The sequence below is a fragment of the Ochotona curzoniae genome, unplaced genomic scaffold, assembly GCF_017591425.1.
Source record: "Ochotona curzoniae isolate NIBS_2020 unplaced genomic scaffold, NIBS_Ocur_1.0 scaffold_4701, whole genome shotgun sequence".
Taxonomy (NCBI): Eukaryota; Metazoa; Chordata; class Mammalia; order Lagomorpha; family Ochotonidae; genus Ochotona; species Ochotona curzoniae.
In genome coordinates, this window is record NW_024467122.1 from 55,233,765 (window position 1) to 55,254,114 (window position 20,350).

The following is a 20,350-nucleotide window of genomic DNA, read 5'->3' on the forward strand; positions in this document are numbered from 1 at the left end:
GGAGTAACAGTGACTGTTACAACAAAAGGGAGTTGTTGAAAATATTCAGGAATGTTGAGCATGCAGTACAGGCTACTCACCAACTGCAGAATCGTCAGGCCCCACGATGATCCCACTTCCATAGGGACAGATCTGGCGGAAAGCCTCTGCAGAGACATGCACTTGTTACTAGGGAGCCCCAAGGCCACCAGTCACAGCTTCTCCTCAAGCAATAGTTACATGCTGCACGTGCTGGGAATGGACGAACAGGACAAACCCAAAATCCAGGTGACACTAACAAGACCCTCTAAAGTAACACTGACGGGTCCTTGGGCACCTCTGATTCACAACATAGCTAAAGACAACAGCTACCTAGCTCCTGAAATAAAATAATTTTAATGAGTATTCTTTTTTTAAGATTTATTTATTTTTATTGCGAAGTCAGATATACAGAGAGCAGGAGAGACAGAGAGGAAGCTCTTCTGTCCGATGATTCACTTCCCAAGGGACCGCAACAGCCGGTGCTTTGCCAATCCAGAGTCAGGAGCCAGGAACTTCCTCCATGCCACCCACGCGGGTGCAGGGTCCCAAGTTTTTGGTCCATCCTCAGCTGCTTTCCCAGGCCACAAGCAGGGAGCTGAATGGGAAGTGGAGCTGCTGGGATTAGAACTGGCGCCCATATGGGATCCCAGTGCGTTCAAGGCGAGGACTTTATCCACTAGGCCACGGTGCTGAAAATGTGTATTTTATTAGACTTTCAATCAAATGGTCTGATTATCTTTAGTCAGGTCTGACCCTCTGCTGGCTTTCAGCAGGTTAAGCTGTTGCCTGCAACACCAGCAACCTGTAAGAGTGTCGGTTGGAGTTTCAGCTGCTCCACTTCTGATCCAGCTCCCTGCTAATGTACCTGGGAAAGCAGCAAAAGACAGACCAAATACTTGGGCCCCTGCCACCCATTAGACATCAAGATGGGGTTTCAGTTCCTGACTTGAACCTGGCTGGGACCTGGCCATGGCAGTCACTTGGAGAGTGAACCAGCATTTGGAAGATGTCTCTTTACACCCTCTCTCTTTAACTCTGACGTTCAAATTAAATAAACACATTTGTTCACAAAGGCCCACAATCTTGTTTCATAACCCATCTATGCCTTGAACAGCCCAAGGAGAGATGCAAATATCAGACATACCATCAGGCTCAGTGGGACACAGCTCACAGGGGTCTCCCCAGCCTTCCCCCTTCAAGGCACAGCAGCATTCCTGCTTGGAGTGATTTCTGGACTTGGGTGATGAACACTTTCCTCCTTCAAACTTCGCATAGCAGTAGCTCATTCGCAAATCTGCAATATAAATTCATGCTACCTTGAGAGACTTTCCTCTTGGATCCTGCTTGTGCAGCAGTGAAGAAGAAACAATCCACCCTGGTCAGTGTGTTCTCTCTGTCACAGCAACCCCTTCAGGGATTATAACAGTGACTCAGCTGAGATCACTTAAAGACACAGGCGACTGCTGTAGAGAGACCTGATAAGCAAATCTACGTGGCTTTTATTTTCTCTTTTATTATTTTAGCAGATAGTTCAACATACAGTGATGCGAATAATAAAATCCAGTACTGTCATTTTTTGAAATCTGACATCAATCAGTGACTTTAGGGTTAGAACATTCTCAGATATAATCATTCCCAAGAATCCTTCACTGATGGCTCCACTTATGTGGGTTTTGTCTACTGTTTAATGAGCACACTAGATAAGGGAGCTCTACTGGTTTTAATAGTACGGAGATATCTCACTTTGGCAATGATCCTGTGCCCTTTAAGACCTAAAACCAATTTCAAACCCCACATCACAGATATAACCAGCAACTCTATGGAAAACACAGCACAAGCATAAGTCACTGAAGGAGCTGATCATGAAGCTGCTGACTACAAACATGAGTGAAACTTCTTGCAGATTTTACACAAACACACACACAGCCACATCAGTGTTCTATGTTGACAGAGCTTGCTTGGCTGAACAAAGGGAAGAGGAGTACAGGGGTCTATGGGTGGGAAGGAGGACAACAGTTTCTTTCAAGTGCATTACTGTTTGGTAACTACAATAAAGGATATGGTGCCTACTGCCTGCAAAAGTATCCAACATCACTTGCTACGGTTTTGGAAACTTTCCAGTTCTTATGGAACAAACTGGGTGACTCTGAAAAGTAAGCTCATACGGGGATCTGGAGTGTGTTTTCTTCAAATGTGACTTCCAAAACCTTACAAAGCCTCTCTCTCTCCAAGTGGCTAATATCTACAGATGTCAAGCAGAGGGTTTAGTATCCACTTTATAGTTTCTCTTTGTATCTGATCACCTCTGATTTTTTATTTCCCCTACTTCCTGTCTTCCAGTCCCAGGAAGTAAACTATTATACCTCCCTATTGCCTTCCTATTAAGTAACTTCCCCAGCATTGATTTCATGACAGTGTAAGATTAACAGGCTTGCCAAAGGTAACAAGAAAGCTTTCCATTTAATCCAGCTAAAAATTATCTATCTAGTCTAGTGCATTATTGTATTTACCAAGCTCTTTAGGTCAAATCAGGTCGCCTTCTTTGACGGACCTGCTTTCCTTGTTCCCATAAATTCCCTCTTTCTAGTTTCTGCTTCTACTTCTATCACTTTTTAGTAGACCACCCTTCCAGAGGCCAAGGACAATAACAGCCCTTGTCTAGCAACACCCTTGCCATCTAAATGTTTGTTTTGTCAAGACGTAGCAAGCAATCACCTCTGGAGGATACCTTTTTTATTTCTTGAATTATTCAAGTCCTTTGTTATATTCAGACTTTCATGTTTATCAAGACTTGTTTTCATTGTTTATGCTTACAACTGTCTTAAGTAAGTTAAGACAGTAAGTAAGTACTCACAAAAATGTTTCAACAAACATTAAAACTGAACTCTCCTTTGCTTTCCAGTTTGTAGTGTTTCTTTTAGCTGTAGATGTTCATGCTCTAACAGCGGTGTGTAGAAATTGCTTTAGTCACTATGCTTGTTGCAGACTTTTTCTTCCCCACCCCTATCTACCCCCTCCCCCTGCCAAAATTCTTGGTATTAGCCAGACTTGATTGTATGAAATGTCAAGTCAGCCTCAGTGACAATTCTGTTCACTGAACTTTGCGTAAGAGTGGCCTGTGGTCTTTCAGAACACAACCTGTACACTTGGGTTCCACAGCATTTGCTGCTATAGGACGCAAGCCATGCTCTGTGGAATGTTCTTATTTCATGGGCAATAGAAGTGTGACTCCTAATTTTTCATCTTACAAGAAAAACCCAATTTTTGATTTCCTGGCTTTAATAAAATCTGCACTCTGTGGGAGATTTACTTTTGCTTGTGGTGATTCTCTAGAATTGGTTTATTAATCAAAGGTGCCTTGCACTGAGAAAGTCAGTTGTGCTCACCCACAGGCTTTAACTAGGGCTCATCAGATGTCTGTTGACCAGTCCATCTGCAAAGGGTCCTGAATCACCCCTGAAATTTCATAAGAACTACAAGAAAGTCACTTTTCCTGCTTGCATTCTTCAGTCCTGGCTCTGCCTTCTGGAGCCAAGCATGTGGCTGGGCGGCTCACAGCTGGGCTGATTCTTCCTGCACTGCTAGTTTGCTCTGTGACAGGCCAGTGCAAATTGAATTAATAGCCTAGCAGTTTCCTCTGGCCTGCCACATCAGCAGATTCACACCTGGTTTCTCACTGCTTTCTTTCAAAACTCTGGCCAAGCCATAGGCACACAAAAACCAGGGAGAAGGAGTTAGAATTTATCTAGCTGGTCTGTGTTTTATGGAAAGAATATCCATTTGCATTAAGTGCCCCTTTACCACCACCAGCCCAAAATGTACTTAACTCTCCCACAGCTGCCTACAAGAGCTAACCAATCATAGAATACCGAAACTCTTTCCTTATTTCTAAAATCCCCAGTTGAAAATTAGGAAGTGAATTCAATATTCAAGATAACATTAAGCAAGAGTCTTAATGGGAACTCAGAAACTAAGAAAGTCGTATCACATACTTAATAGGATTTGTTTGGAAAGATGTTATTGTTAGAAATAAAGAAATGAAGCTTCCAAAAAAATTAAATGAATGGCTTCAAGCTAAAAATGGCAAAATTGGGGTCCCAAATCCAATTTTGGAAACTTGCCTTTTTGCTAATAGAAAATCAAAAATAGCACACACACACAAAGAGAACAAAAAAACCAACCTAACAAAAAATAATGACCCAACAACACAAGAACATGGGTAGAAAATACATACCTGCATGTGTTTGTGCTACCCTGCCCCTACTGCAACTAGAACATATTCAATTAATTTGAATAAGTAGATATCCACATATAATTGCAATGCTATGAAATATCTAAACAAATTTCTGAAATTTAAGAACACAGTATGCTTAAGTTCAGACTCCTTTTGATTTTTAAACTTTTGGTTTTTTTTGGAAAGTCAGCCTGGGAAACTCTTGACCATCTTTAATTGTTAACAAATAGTATTCCTGATCCAGAACTATTGCATATCCCTTAACCATCTCTGCAATACTGACAAACAATATTCCTGACCCAACCAACCTGAGTCCTAATCATTTTATATTTATTTTTCTGTTTCCTAAAAGAAATTGTTTTGTAAGAGATGGAGGGCATGTGGTTTGGGTTGTGATTTTTCTGTCTGGAAGGTTGGATTTGGCCTACAACCTTGCAGGCTACTTTTTCAGAGGTCCTGTGAGACCTCCCCACTGGCTTTGTTGTTCCAGTGGTTCATGGTGACTCCTCCATGGATGAGCCCATCATCATCTGTGTTCTTAGCTGAGGTGCCAAGAAAGCTGTATGAACAACCATGACTTGATGGATGAGTTCTTAACCTTAAAAGTAGACATGAACCTTCTGACATCTGGTAATCATTAGACCTCTGGGTGAATGAAAATTCTCCATCTTCCCATTCACAATGAGTCGGAGCTGTGCCATGTTTAAAATGTAAGGCCACACCAAATAAACACAGAGTAATGAAAGTCCAAAGTCTTCAAAGGCGTTTACCTTGGCACCTTCTTCCCGTGGAGGACAAGGAGAACCCTTCTGGACAGAGACACTTGAAGCTGCCTTCAGTGTTACTGCATGTGCCCAAAGCACAAATTTCTGGCTCTTCCACACACTCATCAATATCTAAAAGAATGACAACATCAAGGTCAAGACACAACAGAGCCACCATCAGATACCAAATGCAAAATGACAAAAGACCAAGGGCAACTGAGTCTTAAAACCATCCAAAGAATGAAGGTTCTTTCCCATAGCCTAATGATAATTTTAGTATGCGTTAGTGCTCTGTGGTGATGTCTTAAGTCACACTTCACCTTTGCATCATAAGCCAAAAAGCTGAGACTTCAAGTGTGTAAGCAGTGAGCCAATCCAGGTGACACGTAGCCCTTTGACCCAAATTTATTCTTTTCCACCCATCCACGGAGCTTTTCCAAGAAATACAACCCCCTGTAGTACAAGCTAAAGGCATCACACAAAATGAAGTCCCTAACTTTAATGTGCATGTTAATTTTTTGGTTGGCACAAAACTACCTTTGTTGTACTGGCAGCAGTTTTTCTTTCATTAGAGAGAAGAGGAATATGATACACTTAGAATATGGCAGTTTTTCTTTAGCATACAAACACATTTTAGCCCTTATAAAGGGTGATCTGCGCTGAAGTTTGACTATTTCTACTCTGCCTGGCTATGTGTGTTGTGAGTTCCTGCTTATGTGTGTTGACCTAATTTCAGCATTGCCTTGGTTTTGTCAATAAATCATGTTATCACCCTACTGATAGAAAAAGAATGGCCACTCTATTCTACCAACTCACCTATCACTCTCGCTTTCAGTAGGAATTTGTAGAAAAATGATAAGTCTTGATTCCGAGTCAGCTATGTTTATAAAAACATTTCATTTTTTTCAACAAAACACAAAGCGCTTCTTGGATATATAACAAAATTTCTAATTGACAATGTTAAAAGTGGAGAAAATTTTCATTCACTATGGATTATTTATAAAAGTTTTAAAGGAAAGAGAATGAACTGGGAGACTTTTTGAAAATCTTTTCCTTCCTATTTATTATTGAGTTCTGGAAATTTAATGTCTTCTACCAATACCATGACTTCGTGGTGAAATTAAATGAATGCAATACTATAAGGCATTCTGAAAATGCACAGCTGATAAGACATCTGTACTACCCAATAGTTTTCACCCAATAGTTGAATACACAAATCATGTAACCATACTCATCCAACCTTGAATGTGAGAGCTTAATGATTTTAACACAGTTGTAATCAGTTGATTTTAAATTACTTGCAAACAACTGCCACTTAAAAGTATACAATTCAGATATGAGAATTTTATAAGCTTTATAAAATTTCATGTGAAAGAAGATAATATTACCAGCAACATGCACAGGGCAAAATAATTTCATTACAAATGGACACAGAATGAGCTGTTCTCATGTCTGAAGGATGAGGCTACTAATCATGTCTACTGCCCTTGGATATGCTTCTGACAAAGTATGCAAATGAAGACACCTGTTGGCTTGGTAATTGCAGTGCAGTGACCAAAACCACCCACTTCCAAACATTGCTCATCGGCCTACCTTCACACTTGTCATTCTGCAAACTGTATCCAGGTGGGCAAATGCATCTGTAGGACCCATCCAAGTTTTGACATGTGCCTGGCGCACACTTTCCAGGTTCTAGAAGACATTCATTGATATCTGCCAATAAAGACAAAAAAAGGAAGAGATGTCCATTGGTATGGTTTTTATCAAATAGATAAATTTTGAAGAAACTGGAATTCAATCAAAGAAATATATGAAGCTATTTAGACAGAATTCCAGCATAAAGAAAGATCTGTGATAATAAAAGTAAGCCTTATCAGCCTTCCAAAGTGGGCAGGCTAACAAGACATGTTTTAATTTACCTGAAACAATGAAGCATTTCTAGAAGGTCTAATATGAAGAGTATAAAGATTTTAAAGACACCTAAAAGATTACTGCAATTGTGTTTAAAAAAATAGAAAGTCACAATTGTTTACAAAACAATTTAACTACTTAACTGTTAAATTTAACAACAACTGTTTTCTGTGCATGCAATGACTTGATTTTTATAAATAAGTGGAAATGATTATATGTGATATGTAAGTGTACCACATACAGAGTCAGTACAGGCATGACTAAAACAAAGTTACTGTGATTTTTCTTGCAGACTCAGGAAGACTGGATTAGAATGGAGACACATGCTTCTCTGAATGACCTCCAGGACCATAGCATCCTGGGTCGCACAGGTCCTTACCCACACAGGTCCTCCCGTCTGGGGCCACCTCGTAGCCTTCATTGCATTGACACTGGAAGGATCCCACTGTATTGATACACTGGCCATTTCTGCAAAGGTTTCCATTTCCAGTCGCACACTCGTCAACATCTGCCAAAACCAAAACTCCTTTAATATAGTCCAATGAAAATGTCATAATCTCAGCAATGATGAAAACTTTTAAAGGGAAAATAGACTTATCCTGAGCTTCAGTGGCCTTTGATGGCTCACCAAACACTGAAATTCCATTGCAAATCTAATTCGTAACAATAGACCTAGCTTTAAACGCCTATCCAAAACTAACAAGATTACATGACTGTTAGAAACCAATCACCTATATGAGAATCTATATGTTTCATCTTGATCCTTTTTGGGTTTTAAAAGCTAAAACTGATTTACCAATACACAACTCAGCTGAAAGAATTTTTAATATTATTCAAATTAGAAGTATATAAACTTAATCTACAGTACAAAATTTACTATTGTCGCCTCACATGTTGTACATGGGAGATTTTGTAGATTAAAATTGTGCAACCTTTTAGTTGGAGAGAGGCTACAATGTCTCACCTGGACAAGACCGTCCACATTATTTCTGAAAAATGTAATTTCTATATAAAGAATAAAAATTAAAGGTGTTCATGAGCATTTCAGTAAAAGTAATATGGTTACTAGATTTGACATTGCATTAGCAATTGTATCTGAGAAGTCAAATGGCATGTATTTAAGAAGACAGCAGACACACTGAAGATGATAATAATTACAAAGAATACATGTAAAATGGACTTCCTCTGTGACACACAATTTTACACACGCACCTATACAGTCGTTGTTGTGAGAAAGAATGAAACCGTGGTTGCAGCGGCAGTTGAAGGAGCCGATAGTGTTTCGGCAAGTTCCATTCCCACAGGCATCTCTTTCACACTCATTTATGTCTAGTCAGAAAAAAAATCCATGGGGAACATAATTATTAATGGAAAAAAATAGTTATGCAGTTGCTGGGCTAAAAGAGCATTTGGGGGTTCACAAAAATCTCATGTGTAGCCTGAGAACTTTGTGGATGCCAGTGGGAGGTTCTTGTTAGAAACTAGCAAGAGGCGAAGTTCTCAACCTTGGGAATTGGTCCTTTCCTTGGTTGGAATGTGAAAGTAGGCAAACTAAGGACATGAGAACTGGACAAGAATTATTTTGTTCTATTTACTTCTAGAATTTTTCACCCTTGCCACTTTTCTCAAATATTTTTACATGAAAATGGAAAAAATTCCGTGTGTATCTGGGTCTTGATTTGTTGCCAACTTTGGCACAATTCAGTCCTTAGGATTCTCACTCCAATTTACCAAAAAGTACTGACTCACCTGGCATTACCCCGAAATCAACAACAAAATAGCTTTCTAACTCACTTGCCACTTCGTCTTCCTTTCCTTTTTCCCAGTCGTCCCTCAACGATACAACTCCTAACCACAATCAACTATCTCCCTTTTCTAAATTAATATGATGACACTCTATTTGGTTCTCTTGTGCATTCTTCCGTTATTATTTATTTTTTTGGCTTATGACTTTTCTCATTGGCTATAACATATGGCTCTCATAGCTTCTTCAGTGTCTGCATCAACCTACAGCAGCTGGAAGGAAATTAATAAGCTCAAGGGAAGAACTTGACAGTAGTGATTTAAAAGAACAAGGTACAATTAAAAAATACAAGGAAGATGGGAGAGAGAAGGAATGGAAGATCAACAGATAAGCTGTGGGGGAGTGCAAAATGCAATGATCATATTCAGAATTTGCTTCCTGGGCAGATTTTAGGCATGAAAATGAATTATTTTTAATCCCAAATCAGGAAGCCACTGCTGACCCCAATGGGTCTAATTGTGTGTGTTTCTATGTAAACTCATTTATCCAGATAAATCATGCCAGCAAATAAGTGCTTCTGTCTTGATTCTTATTTAACCATGCTGGTAAATCCCTTTGGTGAGGCAGGTTCTTTGTTAGGGGGTTCTAGAAAATTCAGTGGAAGGAGAAAGTTGGGCAATGTCTGATGGCTATGCAAGGATTAGCTGCCCAGTGATGAACCGGCATGATTTACTGCTTCAATTTAAAATGTGTTACCACTCTAGAGAAGACAAATCTTTATAAGAATGTTCTCTAATGGATAAATCCAGCTATAGCCAAAGACAATCAATTTAAGCATTACACTACTGATTGCTCTTCTTCAGCTATGAAACTAATTCATAGTCTTAAAATTTCCCCAAAGATAAAATGGGTGTTGCTTTGAGGTAGAAAAAGAAAGGAAAAAAGGAGGGATGATTATGTGTTGGGAGTTTATTTGAACAGCTTGACAAACCTGAAACCAAGAAAGAGATTTAAAGTTTTGAGCTCCTTTTCCTCCTAGAAAAATAATTTTCTTTTCTTTTGCCTTTGTAAGATCTGTAGGGGTCAGTGTTATGGTCAAGTTGATCAGTTGCTGCCTAAGATGCTGAAATCCTTTATGGACGCTGGTTCAAACCCAGTTGCTCCACTTTAATCATCTACCTATAATGGCTTGGGAAAGCAGAAGATTGTTCAAGTGTTTAGATTCCTGTCACCCACGTAGGAGACCTGAATAAAGCTCGTGGGTTTGGCCTGGTCTAGCTCTGGCATTTACCAGTGGATGGAAGACTTCTGTCTCTCTTCCTCTCTTTCTGTAACTCTTTCAAGCTAAACGAATAACTCTTTAAAAAAAAATCAAAGAATCTGCATATTTGCCTTGAGATCTGATCCAAACTTTAGATTGTTCTTTCAGAAAAAAAAAATGCCCATTCTGACACTCAAAAGCTGATCTCTATCCTAATAATATAAATTCACATAAATATTACAAAAGAATAGGCTGCTAAGATTAAGAAAATTTCGATTTGTATCTTCATATCTATTGATCCCTTAATCCAATGAGTATCAAGGAAGAAGCTTATTAAATTTAGACGGCCTAACATGGTAGGATGTTACTTCCTTCACTTGCCTGTGTTTCTATTCTGTAAGCAGCAAAACAACTACCATAAGAGTTATATTAAATTTCCTAGCTATTTGGGAGCAAGCCGATTGTTCAATAGGAAATGAAGGGGAAAATGAAAAACAACACACACTTACCTAAACACATGGTTTGATCAGCATTTGTTTTAAAACCTGTGTGGCAAAGGCAATAAAAACTGCCGACGGTGTCAATGCACTGTCCGTGGCTGCAGATGTTGGGGATTTCCTGACATTCATTGCGATCTGTGAATAAAAAACATCTTAACCATTTCACTGCAAGCTTACGAGGCAAAATGTAAATGAATGACTTACATCTAACTGTTGTTCCCAGGATTAACCCCAGCTCTAAACTAAATTAGTAAAACACATGCTGGCATCATATTTATTTTTGCCTCAAAATTGGCTAAGACGCTTTCTCGAGGGAGATTCAGAGTATCTTTATAATACATGAAACAGAGAAAACAAGAGCCAGGCATCAGATGTTCTGAAAGATGAGAACGCTGGGAAGTAGCATGGGGAGAAAAACCAGTTAAGAGGTTCTTCTGACGGATGACCTGCCCAGGTGGTGTCATGGTCTGTAGAATTAACTGAGGTATTTTAACTTGTCAAGATTTGGTGCCCACAAGTCATGAACACTTCATAGCTCCTGTTAATTTACATAAAAATTAAGCCAATCTCGTTGCTTTGATAAAGTTGTTCTTAATGGATAGCCCATGTTGTCCCTTGCTGAAGTTCACCTCATTGTTTTATTATTCTTGTAACGTTTCATGTCATCTTCATAAAGCCTCATGTCCACACATGGCTCCTGTATGACTTGGCAATCCTACTGATGTTTTCTTCCAATATTCATATATACTCGAGGGAAAACAGTCCCAGTCCCCCTTGCTTCTGCCAGCCTGTAAGCTCTAAATCATATTTATCACCCACTGAATCTTTGTTGCTTTCCTGAAATCTGATTAGCTAGGAGGCAGCATTTAATGCATGAAGCAGTAAACAATGTAATTACATGCTTTCTAAAGTGCTCCAGACTATGTTTGGAAAAATGTAATCTGAAAAGCATTGTATCATCCTGGTTTTCCTGTGCTCACAAAAGAAAACAGAGTGACATCTTTGCAATAGATGCTGTAGAGCATACTGCTCTTAGCTGAGTCATCAAGACTCGCTGTTGGAATATGCAGGTCTGTTGGTGGAATATAATGTTATGATGCTAGAGAACTTAACTGTGAAGTTTTCGTTTTGCTTTAAGACCCAGAAATCTGAGTTTCTACAAAACACAACATTTTGGAGAAACTTAGGAGATTATGTATGAAGTTGCGATAGAAGGGTTGAATGGCTACTGAGGAGGTAAGAATGCTGTCAGTGCACCCACTCACACAGAGGTTGGGGGGTGATGCTGAGTGGGAGGAAAGCGTCTCGTGTCTGCAGTTGGGCAAAACGTCTCAGAAGCAGCTGTATCTGCTGTAACTGCAACCCTCAAGGTCAGACTAGCATCACAAGCTTCGGGAACCAAATGTTTTCTCAGATTTCTCAGATATCATGTGCCTGCTGTGATCAGCTATCATTTGGACTTTAAAATGATGCATTTATCAATTGAAATGAAAGTCTCATTCAGTTCTTTTTTTGTTTTAAACACAAATGAAGAGTACTCTGAAACCTGACTGCACACTGTCAAGTATAGGATAGCATTGAAAGACATCTCAAAGTACATGTAAAGTCAGATGTTAACAAAGACATTTCTGCAATGAAGCCTTCTGCTCTAGAGGTGGAAATGTTGCAAAATCCAAGTACATATTTCTTCTGAAGATGTCAATGCATGAAGGAAAATAGAATCTCTAGTTACAAACTACACTCACCCATAACACTTATGCTGCTAACACAGGGTGTATTTTGTGCATGTCAGTGTTCTACATGAAACTGAGGCTAAGCCCCAGCATGTTATGGCTGGATATCTTGTCTTGCTCTATAAAATAGCTCTGTCCAACTTCTTCCCTGAGTATGAAATGGTATGAAATGACAAGTCCTACATTACCAGTAATTCTGTATTTTAGTTAGTGTTACTTCATCTGGGTCCAAAGGAATATAAATTCACAGCAAAATGCAGGGAAGTGGTGTCAATGCCAAGTTTCACTGGGGCATTGTGGCTCATATCAGAGACGTCCTCACTCTTCCTGTCCTGAATTTTTAATACATGGGTAACAACAGCTCGGCTGACAAAGTGCTAAATGCTTGCACATGTTCCTCTAAACCCAACAAAACAAGTCTTGATTCTCAAAGTGATTTTTTTTTTGTTCTGTTATTACACCCTCTTCCCACTAAGGTCTCATAAAACAATGCAAAATGCCCTGCAGAGAGCAGTGCACTTCCTACCACTTAATCACTGGCAGGCAAGGAAATCCAACTAAAGTCTGATCGTGTTCCCTTGAGTTGTTTCATTCACAAATGCCTAAAATATCCAGGAAACTTGCTATGAAATGAACCATAAGCAGAATAACACATTCTTCCTGACTTCTTTGCTAACTATACAATGATTTATAATCGCTTAAACCATTCTGAAGCATTTTGCTTCTGGGCTGAAATAACAGTGCTTTAATTTTTCATAATACTGGCTACAAGATCGTGTCAGATACTGAATAGCCTTACCATTAATCGGGGCTGAGAATTCACCCATCCTTCTGGTATCTACTGCATGCCTGACAGAAGTGAGCAATAACAACAACAAAAAATACAACCTGTAGGGGGCCCAGTTTCTCACTTACTTTAATAAACGACTTAGCACTAATGTTAATGTTTGCTAATGTCAATCATTGCTCCTCTATCAGATGTTTGGGGAGAAATGTAGACACCATTGGTTTCCCTTGTTCTGTGTATGCAGTTTAATGTGTGAGGCTCAGGAGAACTTCACTGTCTAGATTTGGGATATGGAATCAAGACTGTTCAAAGTTCATTGCATATAAAGGGAATTACATGGAGGGCCAAAGAAAGGAAAAATGTTATTTGGGCCTGAATACTGGATAAGGTAGAATGTGTGTGTGTATATATGCACTTAGGCATGTATGTGTATGTGTGGGTATTTGCAGGGGAGAAAACAGATACAACAGCATGAATCCTATTTGTGTGAATGACTTCTTAGCTTTGAAAATATCTGTTATAGAAGGAAAGAAGCCAAGTATTTAGACATTTTAGCACTTTTCGTTTTTTAAGTGTAGTTGAGTTTATCGTTTTAACCCTTAACTCATATGTTCTGCAGTCTATCTATCTCCAGACATGCAAATTGCAAATCTGTCAGGGATGATGTCATGGGAGGACATGAGTACCCAATTCGTCTAGCTCTACATACCATTGCACTGTCCGGTGGAGGTGAAGCGGTAGCCAGGCTTACAGTCACAGCGGTAACTGCCTGCAGTGTTAATGCATTCTGCATTACGCTGGCAAACTGGGCCATTCTGACACTCGTCAATATCTGCAAACAGGAAAAAATTAATTAGAAGGAGAACAGAATCTAGTATTGTGTTGACAGTCTCTTGCACCAAAAAAATTTATATTTTCTTATTTTGATTGGTTTCACTGAAAAGACAACAGGGATATTTACAGCAGCTATATTCTTAAAGGGCAGAATCTTGAAGCAACTAAGATGTCCTTTAATCAGTAAATGTATAGTAAGTGATGTGGAGACAATAAAATGACCAGTTGTTGCCAGGGGTTGGGAGTAGAGACTTGGAAGGGAGTGAAACTATGTTGTGTGATTGGATAACTGTCATCATATATTTGTCCAACTCCACAGAATGTGCAGCACCAAGGGTGAGTCCTATTGTCAACTATGGACATTGCGTGCCAATTACATGTCCATGTAGGCTCCTTGGTTGTTAACTGTACTGTTCAGGTGAGGGCCATTGACAACGGGGGATGCAATGGATAAGTAGGGCAAGAGGTACTGGAAAATGATTATAGATTCTCAAGTTTTCTGGATTTGGGGACCTAAAACTGCTAAAAAAAAAAATAAACTTTTTAAAAGAAGATTGAAAATCCATTATCTAAAATTTTTACTTGAGTAACATTATCCACAAGTGCAAGTACTTCCTCATGACCACATATGGGGTCTTGGGTTGATCATACTATGAAATAGAGTTATGAAACTTGACTGCTAGTGCCGGCACTTGATACCCATATATACTAATACCTGAGGAAGATGTGTGTTTACTCAAAGCCACAGTATTTTATGGCTCAACAAGGTTGCTTTTGTCTGAAAAATGGTAAGGCCTATAGGGCATATGTGGTGGCTATGGCTTTCCATGGTCATGGGTTCTGGCCCAGAACCACTGTTCCAGCAAATGCAGATGGCAAAGAGGCACTTGGCTAAAGTAATGGTCAAAGGGACATCTGAATGAAAGAGAAGGGGAATCCTGAAGTCTGTACAGGAGAGGGAAGAGCATGACTGTGAGAAGGGCAGTCACGTCTAGCCTTACGGGATCATCCACTCATGGGTCCCCTCACCTTTTCCACACCCATGCCTCCCTTCCAGGCACCTGATTCTTGATGATTTCTCTAACCCTTCCCAAGAAGGTTCTGAATGACTCTTACCTCTCTCTCTTAATACACACAGCAGTTAGGGGAAAGTAACTGTGCCTACTGGTAAATAGTCCCCAAAAGCAAAGAGAAAAGCACATAATAAGTACTCGTTGGGGCTACACTTTTAGTTGTGGTATATAAGTTGTCCCCTATTTAAACAAATTTAAAACCTTAAGATATGGACATATGTGCTATAATAGGTTTCCACAGGGCATTCGCTTTTCTAATAAAAATTCCTAAGTCCTATATATTACATAAAAACTATTCCAGCTATCCTAGGGAACACTGTATATTTAATAACTGATTTTATATTTAATAACCAGTAATAACCTTTTTATAAAAATGCAAAGAACACTGTCTTCCCCAGATGTAGGAAAAACATGAAGTGCTAGAAGAAATTCTCAGAATCACTGTATGTATGCGTATCCATATATGCAGGCAATAGGAGGTAATTTAAAATGAAAAAAAGTATTATTTGCATGAATGCCAACATTCTTCCTATGAAATCAAATTTGATGTTCTAGCCATGTGGAATGTTTTCATGTGTTTGGAATATTTGTATTAACTTTGTTTTCACTTGGGAATAGCAAAGTCTCTGGAAGAGAACACTGATTCTGAGATTCATTTAAAGGTGATTGTCCACTTGTTCATTTTCTGGCTATGTTAACAAAAGTAATCCATGTGTCACACCCATGAATTCAACGCTTTTTTTTTGTTGTTGTTCAGCCGGGAAATCTAGTATATTGTTGTTGGGCAAAGGGGGCTGCAAAACGCACATCCTGGCTTTTCCACCGGGAATTAGTGATTTTTTTTTTTTTTGGCATGGAATTTTGTACAATGCCCTTCACTATTTCTACAGCTTAATGCACTTTGAAATGTCAGGGCTGTGAAACTTTCCCAGTGTATGATTAAACTGTCTTATTAGCTGGCTCATTTGTGGATGACATACTGACAACATCGCTTACCTTCACAAACCAACAACTTGTCATTGTAGAAGAACCCCACTGGACATTCACATCTGAAGCTGCCAACCATATTGATACACACTCCATTTTCACAAACCCCAGGGATCTCCCGGCATTCGTCAATATCTAGAAATAGAGCAGCCACAAATGAGTGACAGCAGAGCACAGGGTCCTGCACAGGTTGAGACAGGATTGAGTGTGGTGGTGATGGAACTAGCAGACACCCATGAAATAACCCGGCCACTTTCCACACACTCATGCGTTCACATTGTTTTACTATCAGTCTTTTTGGTCTGTTTTGCAATGTCGGTTTTATCCAGACAGGAGCCATCTTTGTATCCACTGGGCACCTGGATATGACAGATGCACAGAAGTCAGTGATTGCCATCCTGACTGTGAGGAGTTAATTTAGACAAAAACGAAGGAAAGAGTGAGCTGTGGTCATATACAATTCTGATCTTTAAAATTTCACTTCAATTTCCCACCTGTTTTCTCTGGGTTTAGGAAGGAGCTGAGGGCAGCCTGTACATGGGGTTGGGCTGGCATTGCACATGGAGTGGCCTGGTGGCCTGTGTGCTGCCTGAGGAGGCTGGTGGCCGGGACTGGATGCTGCACCAGTGCTACTGGCCCTCAGCATTCTGACAGATGGCCAAGGACTCAATTCAGATGTTGTTAAATTCAGATCCGGTGTGGGTGCATGTTGGTAGCCAGCTACTGACGGAGGCAAGTGGGCATGTATCACCCTCCCAACAGCCTGGCTTGGACACATTTCTGAATGCCATGCCACTTAAACCTTCTCCAGGACAACACTCATTAGAGTTATAATAATAACAGTAGTAGTGTGAACAGCCCCTTGTTGCATGCCTGGTACTTTCCTCTAGCAACCATTCTGCAATTACTCACTGTGTCATCACAGACACCCCAGGACAAGGGCTCAGGGCACTGTGCTTATCCTCACTCTGTGGATGACACAGCGGGGGCCAAGAAGTTAACTTCCAAAAACTATAACAGGAAGCAGGGTGAGTTTTAGACACTAGGAATCTCTCAAGAGGAAATCGTGCCTTCCTTTAGTTTATCTGGATCTAAAACAGAACTGCCTGTCTCTCTGAGGTCTCCACTCCTAGTCTCCTGATAGTGTGGGAGGACACCTAAAGCTTTGGTCTCCAATCACCAGTCATTCTAGTTCACTAGCCTGGAGCCTCTGCAAGGCACTTCGTTCTCATAAATGGTAAGATGATGTCAGAGATTCAACTGAAACTTCAAACAATTGCTGCAGTTTCAGGAGATTCTCATTCTAAAAATCCATCTCCTTTAAAAGGAGATACTTTGCCAGGCTATTTCTTTTATTCTTTTTTTTTAAAGGACTTAATTTCGTCTAGTAACAAATTAATCTGCTTAATGGGAAAGAATAGCTCAGAATGTTAAAGGGTGCACTGCTATTATGAATACAAGCAGTTATGTTTTAGATTTTTTGATAATTTGTCATTCACGTTTTGAAAAGCACATAGAAATAATACTTCTACTGTGTATCATCAGAAAACAAAGGCACAATGTGTATGCTATTTTTTAGTGTAGGTTAAAATATAAAATATTAAAAGTCCCCTCCATTTGTTTTAAATATAAGTAATGCATTATTACCAATTTAATAATAACAGGCTGAATCAAATCTCTAGCCCTAGTTAAGCATAAAATAGCAAAAAAAAATGTTAAAAACTTTCTTCTCCTTTCCTGTCTGGGATTTATTTGAGCTTCATCTTGGAAAAGTTTATATTTTAAGACAAGATTAATAAACATGCTATCATTTTAACCCCATATGAATGGACTCTATATGCCAACAATCTTAAGACCTTTCAGAAGGAGAGTATAAAGCTTAAATAAAACAAAGCTTCTCAGTCATCTAAACATTTTGTCATGGTGGAATTTAGTAACAATAAGTATATTGCTGAATATCAAGATTCCAATTTTCAAGAGCTAGAGGCAAAGCAAGCTGTGAGTCAGGAGTGGGTCCTGGTCCCAGTTCTGTTATTAATTAGCTAGGTGGCCTTGGGTGAGTCCCTATCCCTATGTGGGCCTCTGTGTCCTCTTGTGAAGCAAGGCATTGGACTGGAGGATGTCTGAAGCCTTTGGAGCTCTGCTCGTGGACTAAGCGAACACCATTTCAAGCCTTTGTTTATTGCCAACCTCGCAGGGCAGGCCTTGCTGGGCACATGCCTGCTGCAGAATAGAGAGCCATCGTTATTAGAGACAACTTATCTTCCGATCACAGATTCTCCGGAGATTAAAAGATCTGTTTTTGGGAAGAGGAAAAACAAAGCAGCTGGGGCCAGGTGTTTCATGCCAATGTCATTTAACAGCTTTTCCTTCCAAGCCATGAAGTTTCTTTGGACATTGACTAGGCTGTGGAGCCATATGGATTTGGCACTGAGGGAGCCAGGCTGATTGCTGGACCAGACTCTTGTTTTCTTAAACAAGGTCACTGGAAAGACTGATGTGGATTTCAGTTTACTTATTTGGAATAAGGTGGAATAAAGCAGTGGTGATGTTTGCTACCAGACACAACCGTTCAGACAAAAGAGGGCATCTGAGGATGCATATAAATCACACAAGAGAAAAACTCTGCAAATGCAATAGCTTCCCATCCACTTTTATGTTCCTGGTTTGAAACCACAAGGGCATTGGCTGCACTGGCTGAATGCTGTGCAGTACTTCTGACTCTCACACAAGTATCTCCTTCATTGCCGTGTTCTCTACTCTAGTTACCAGATGGAGCTTCAGGTGGAAAAGACTTTGTTTTCACATCTGAAATTCTCAAAGTTGATGACCTGAGTAGACTCCACGTGAGACAAAAATTGACCCATGAAAAGGGGTTTATGTGCACAATCTACATGGAAGATTTGGTGTGAATAGTCATATTAACCTCGTCTTAGTCAGAAGGATTGGGAATTACAGACAAATCAAATGTCAACTGGCTTTGCTCCCAGAATCTTTCTCTTTGTTGATGCCTAGGGTTGGCTTTAACTAAACTTGATTGTAATTTTGTGAAAAGCTTTCCAGCACCCTTAATCATGAGCAACAAATGCTGTTGCCAGGGAGGTGGGTGGAGCTCTGCAGAGTCTTTGCAGAGTTTCTTTCAACTAAGAATCAGCATTTTAATAGAGCTAAAATCATTATTTAGCAAATTTTCCTTCTAAGAAAAAAAAATAATAAGCTGAGAAAACATACTTTCCTAACACAAAGGCAAAAGCAGAAAATTCCAACAACACTCATATATATGCTTTCAGTGCCCTTAACTCACCAACAGGTAAGCCGGTGTAAATGTCAATGACAAAGCCAGGCCGCTGACTTCCACAGAGGGTAGCAAATTCATCTGCAACAATTCAACAAAAGTGGCAGGGCAACTGGGATCAGTAAAGGTGACAAAAAAATCATCTTGCAATATTCATGAAAGATACTTGTATCTTGGCGAATTTAAAATAAAAGGTCAACCTGAAAATTCCCAGAGATGCAACCTTGCCCATAAGACAAACGCTGAAGGGAAAATTATCTGTTGCTGACAGGATAATGAGAGAGAAACAGAGGTTTCCACACCACTTGCCACTCAATTTTAATGAGTCTGTGGGTAGGAGTTTGGGTTTCAATATGGACAGTGTTTAGTTCTGAACCTAAGGACTGGCAAGGACAACTCTGCCCTGAGACAGAAGGCTTAATGAATGCTTACAAAGTCCATTTTCTCACTAGATCAGGGGAGACCAGAGGAAATACAGCTGCCAAGCTCTTGATATCAGATCTATTGATGACAAAGGCCAACTAACCAGCCTTTGTCTTTACTTCAGTTGTAGCAACTGTATTTCATCTGGTACCATTTTCTCTCCTCCTGGCCTCTGCCCATCTCTCTCTCTCTCTCTGTTTCCCACACTGGAATTTATCAAAATTGATAATAAAGGATGAACAAAATATCTTACGTTGTCCCTTCTGAGATTGTATAATTCCAGAGGATGACTGTAACTGACATGGCATCATTCTAAACTCTAACGTTTGGTTAAGTCCACTGCCTTATTGATTTTGCACTGTGAAAAATTAGTAAATGGCTTAGGAAAGATGTTCACCCAAATGCAGCATGCTCGTCTCCTGCAGTTTTTTCATCCTTAATATATTAGTGCCCACCTCCAACGAGTTTCACACCAGCTGACACTGCTCATCCAGAGAAACTGCAGGGAATCCCAAAATATGTGCAGATTTCACAGCTAGTGAAAAGCCAAGGCTGGATCTGGCGACTGCACAACATGAAGAAGAAATACTGCCTTTTGCATCAGTTGTAATATATCCTTAATGCTCAGACACTCATTTCTGAGAGTAAATTTTAGTCTATATCAGAGGCCTCCAGAGGCGTGTGCAGTAATCCATTAAGATTAAAAAGTACTGGGACTTTCGTCTATCTTTAGAAAACGTAAAGTTGCTTTAAAATTAATTTTGTGTATATTTTATATAACAG

At 39.7% G+C, this 20,350-nt stretch overlaps 1 protein-coding gene across 1 annotated transcript in view; it reads right to left on the reverse strand.

The window, feature by feature from the left end:
* FBN1 (fibrillin 1) overlaps nucleotides 1-20,350 on the reverse strand; it is a 225,109-nt gene that overhangs the window by 24,962 nt on the left and 179,797 nt on the right. Inside the window, exons 42-51 of the mRNA XM_040968986.1 lie at nucleotides 19,154-19,225; nucleotides 15,859-15,984; nucleotides 13,665-13,787; nucleotides 10,445-10,570; nucleotides 8,143-8,259; nucleotides 7,310-7,438; nucleotides 6,613-6,732; nucleotides 5,026-5,151; nucleotides 1,166-1,315; nucleotides 81-146 (exon numbers count right to left, since the gene is read on the reverse strand). Of these exons, the coding sequence (XP_040824920.1) occupies nucleotides 81-146; nucleotides 1,166-1,315; nucleotides 5,026-5,151; nucleotides 6,613-6,732; nucleotides 7,310-7,438; nucleotides 8,143-8,259; nucleotides 10,445-10,570; nucleotides 13,665-13,787; nucleotides 15,859-15,984; nucleotides 19,154-19,225 (1,155 nt within the window). The remainder of the gene's footprint in view (nucleotides 1-80; nucleotides 147-1,165; nucleotides 1,316-5,025; nucleotides 5,152-6,612; nucleotides 6,733-7,309; nucleotides 7,439-8,142; nucleotides 8,260-10,444; nucleotides 10,571-13,664; nucleotides 13,788-15,858; nucleotides 15,985-19,153; nucleotides 19,226-20,350) is intronic.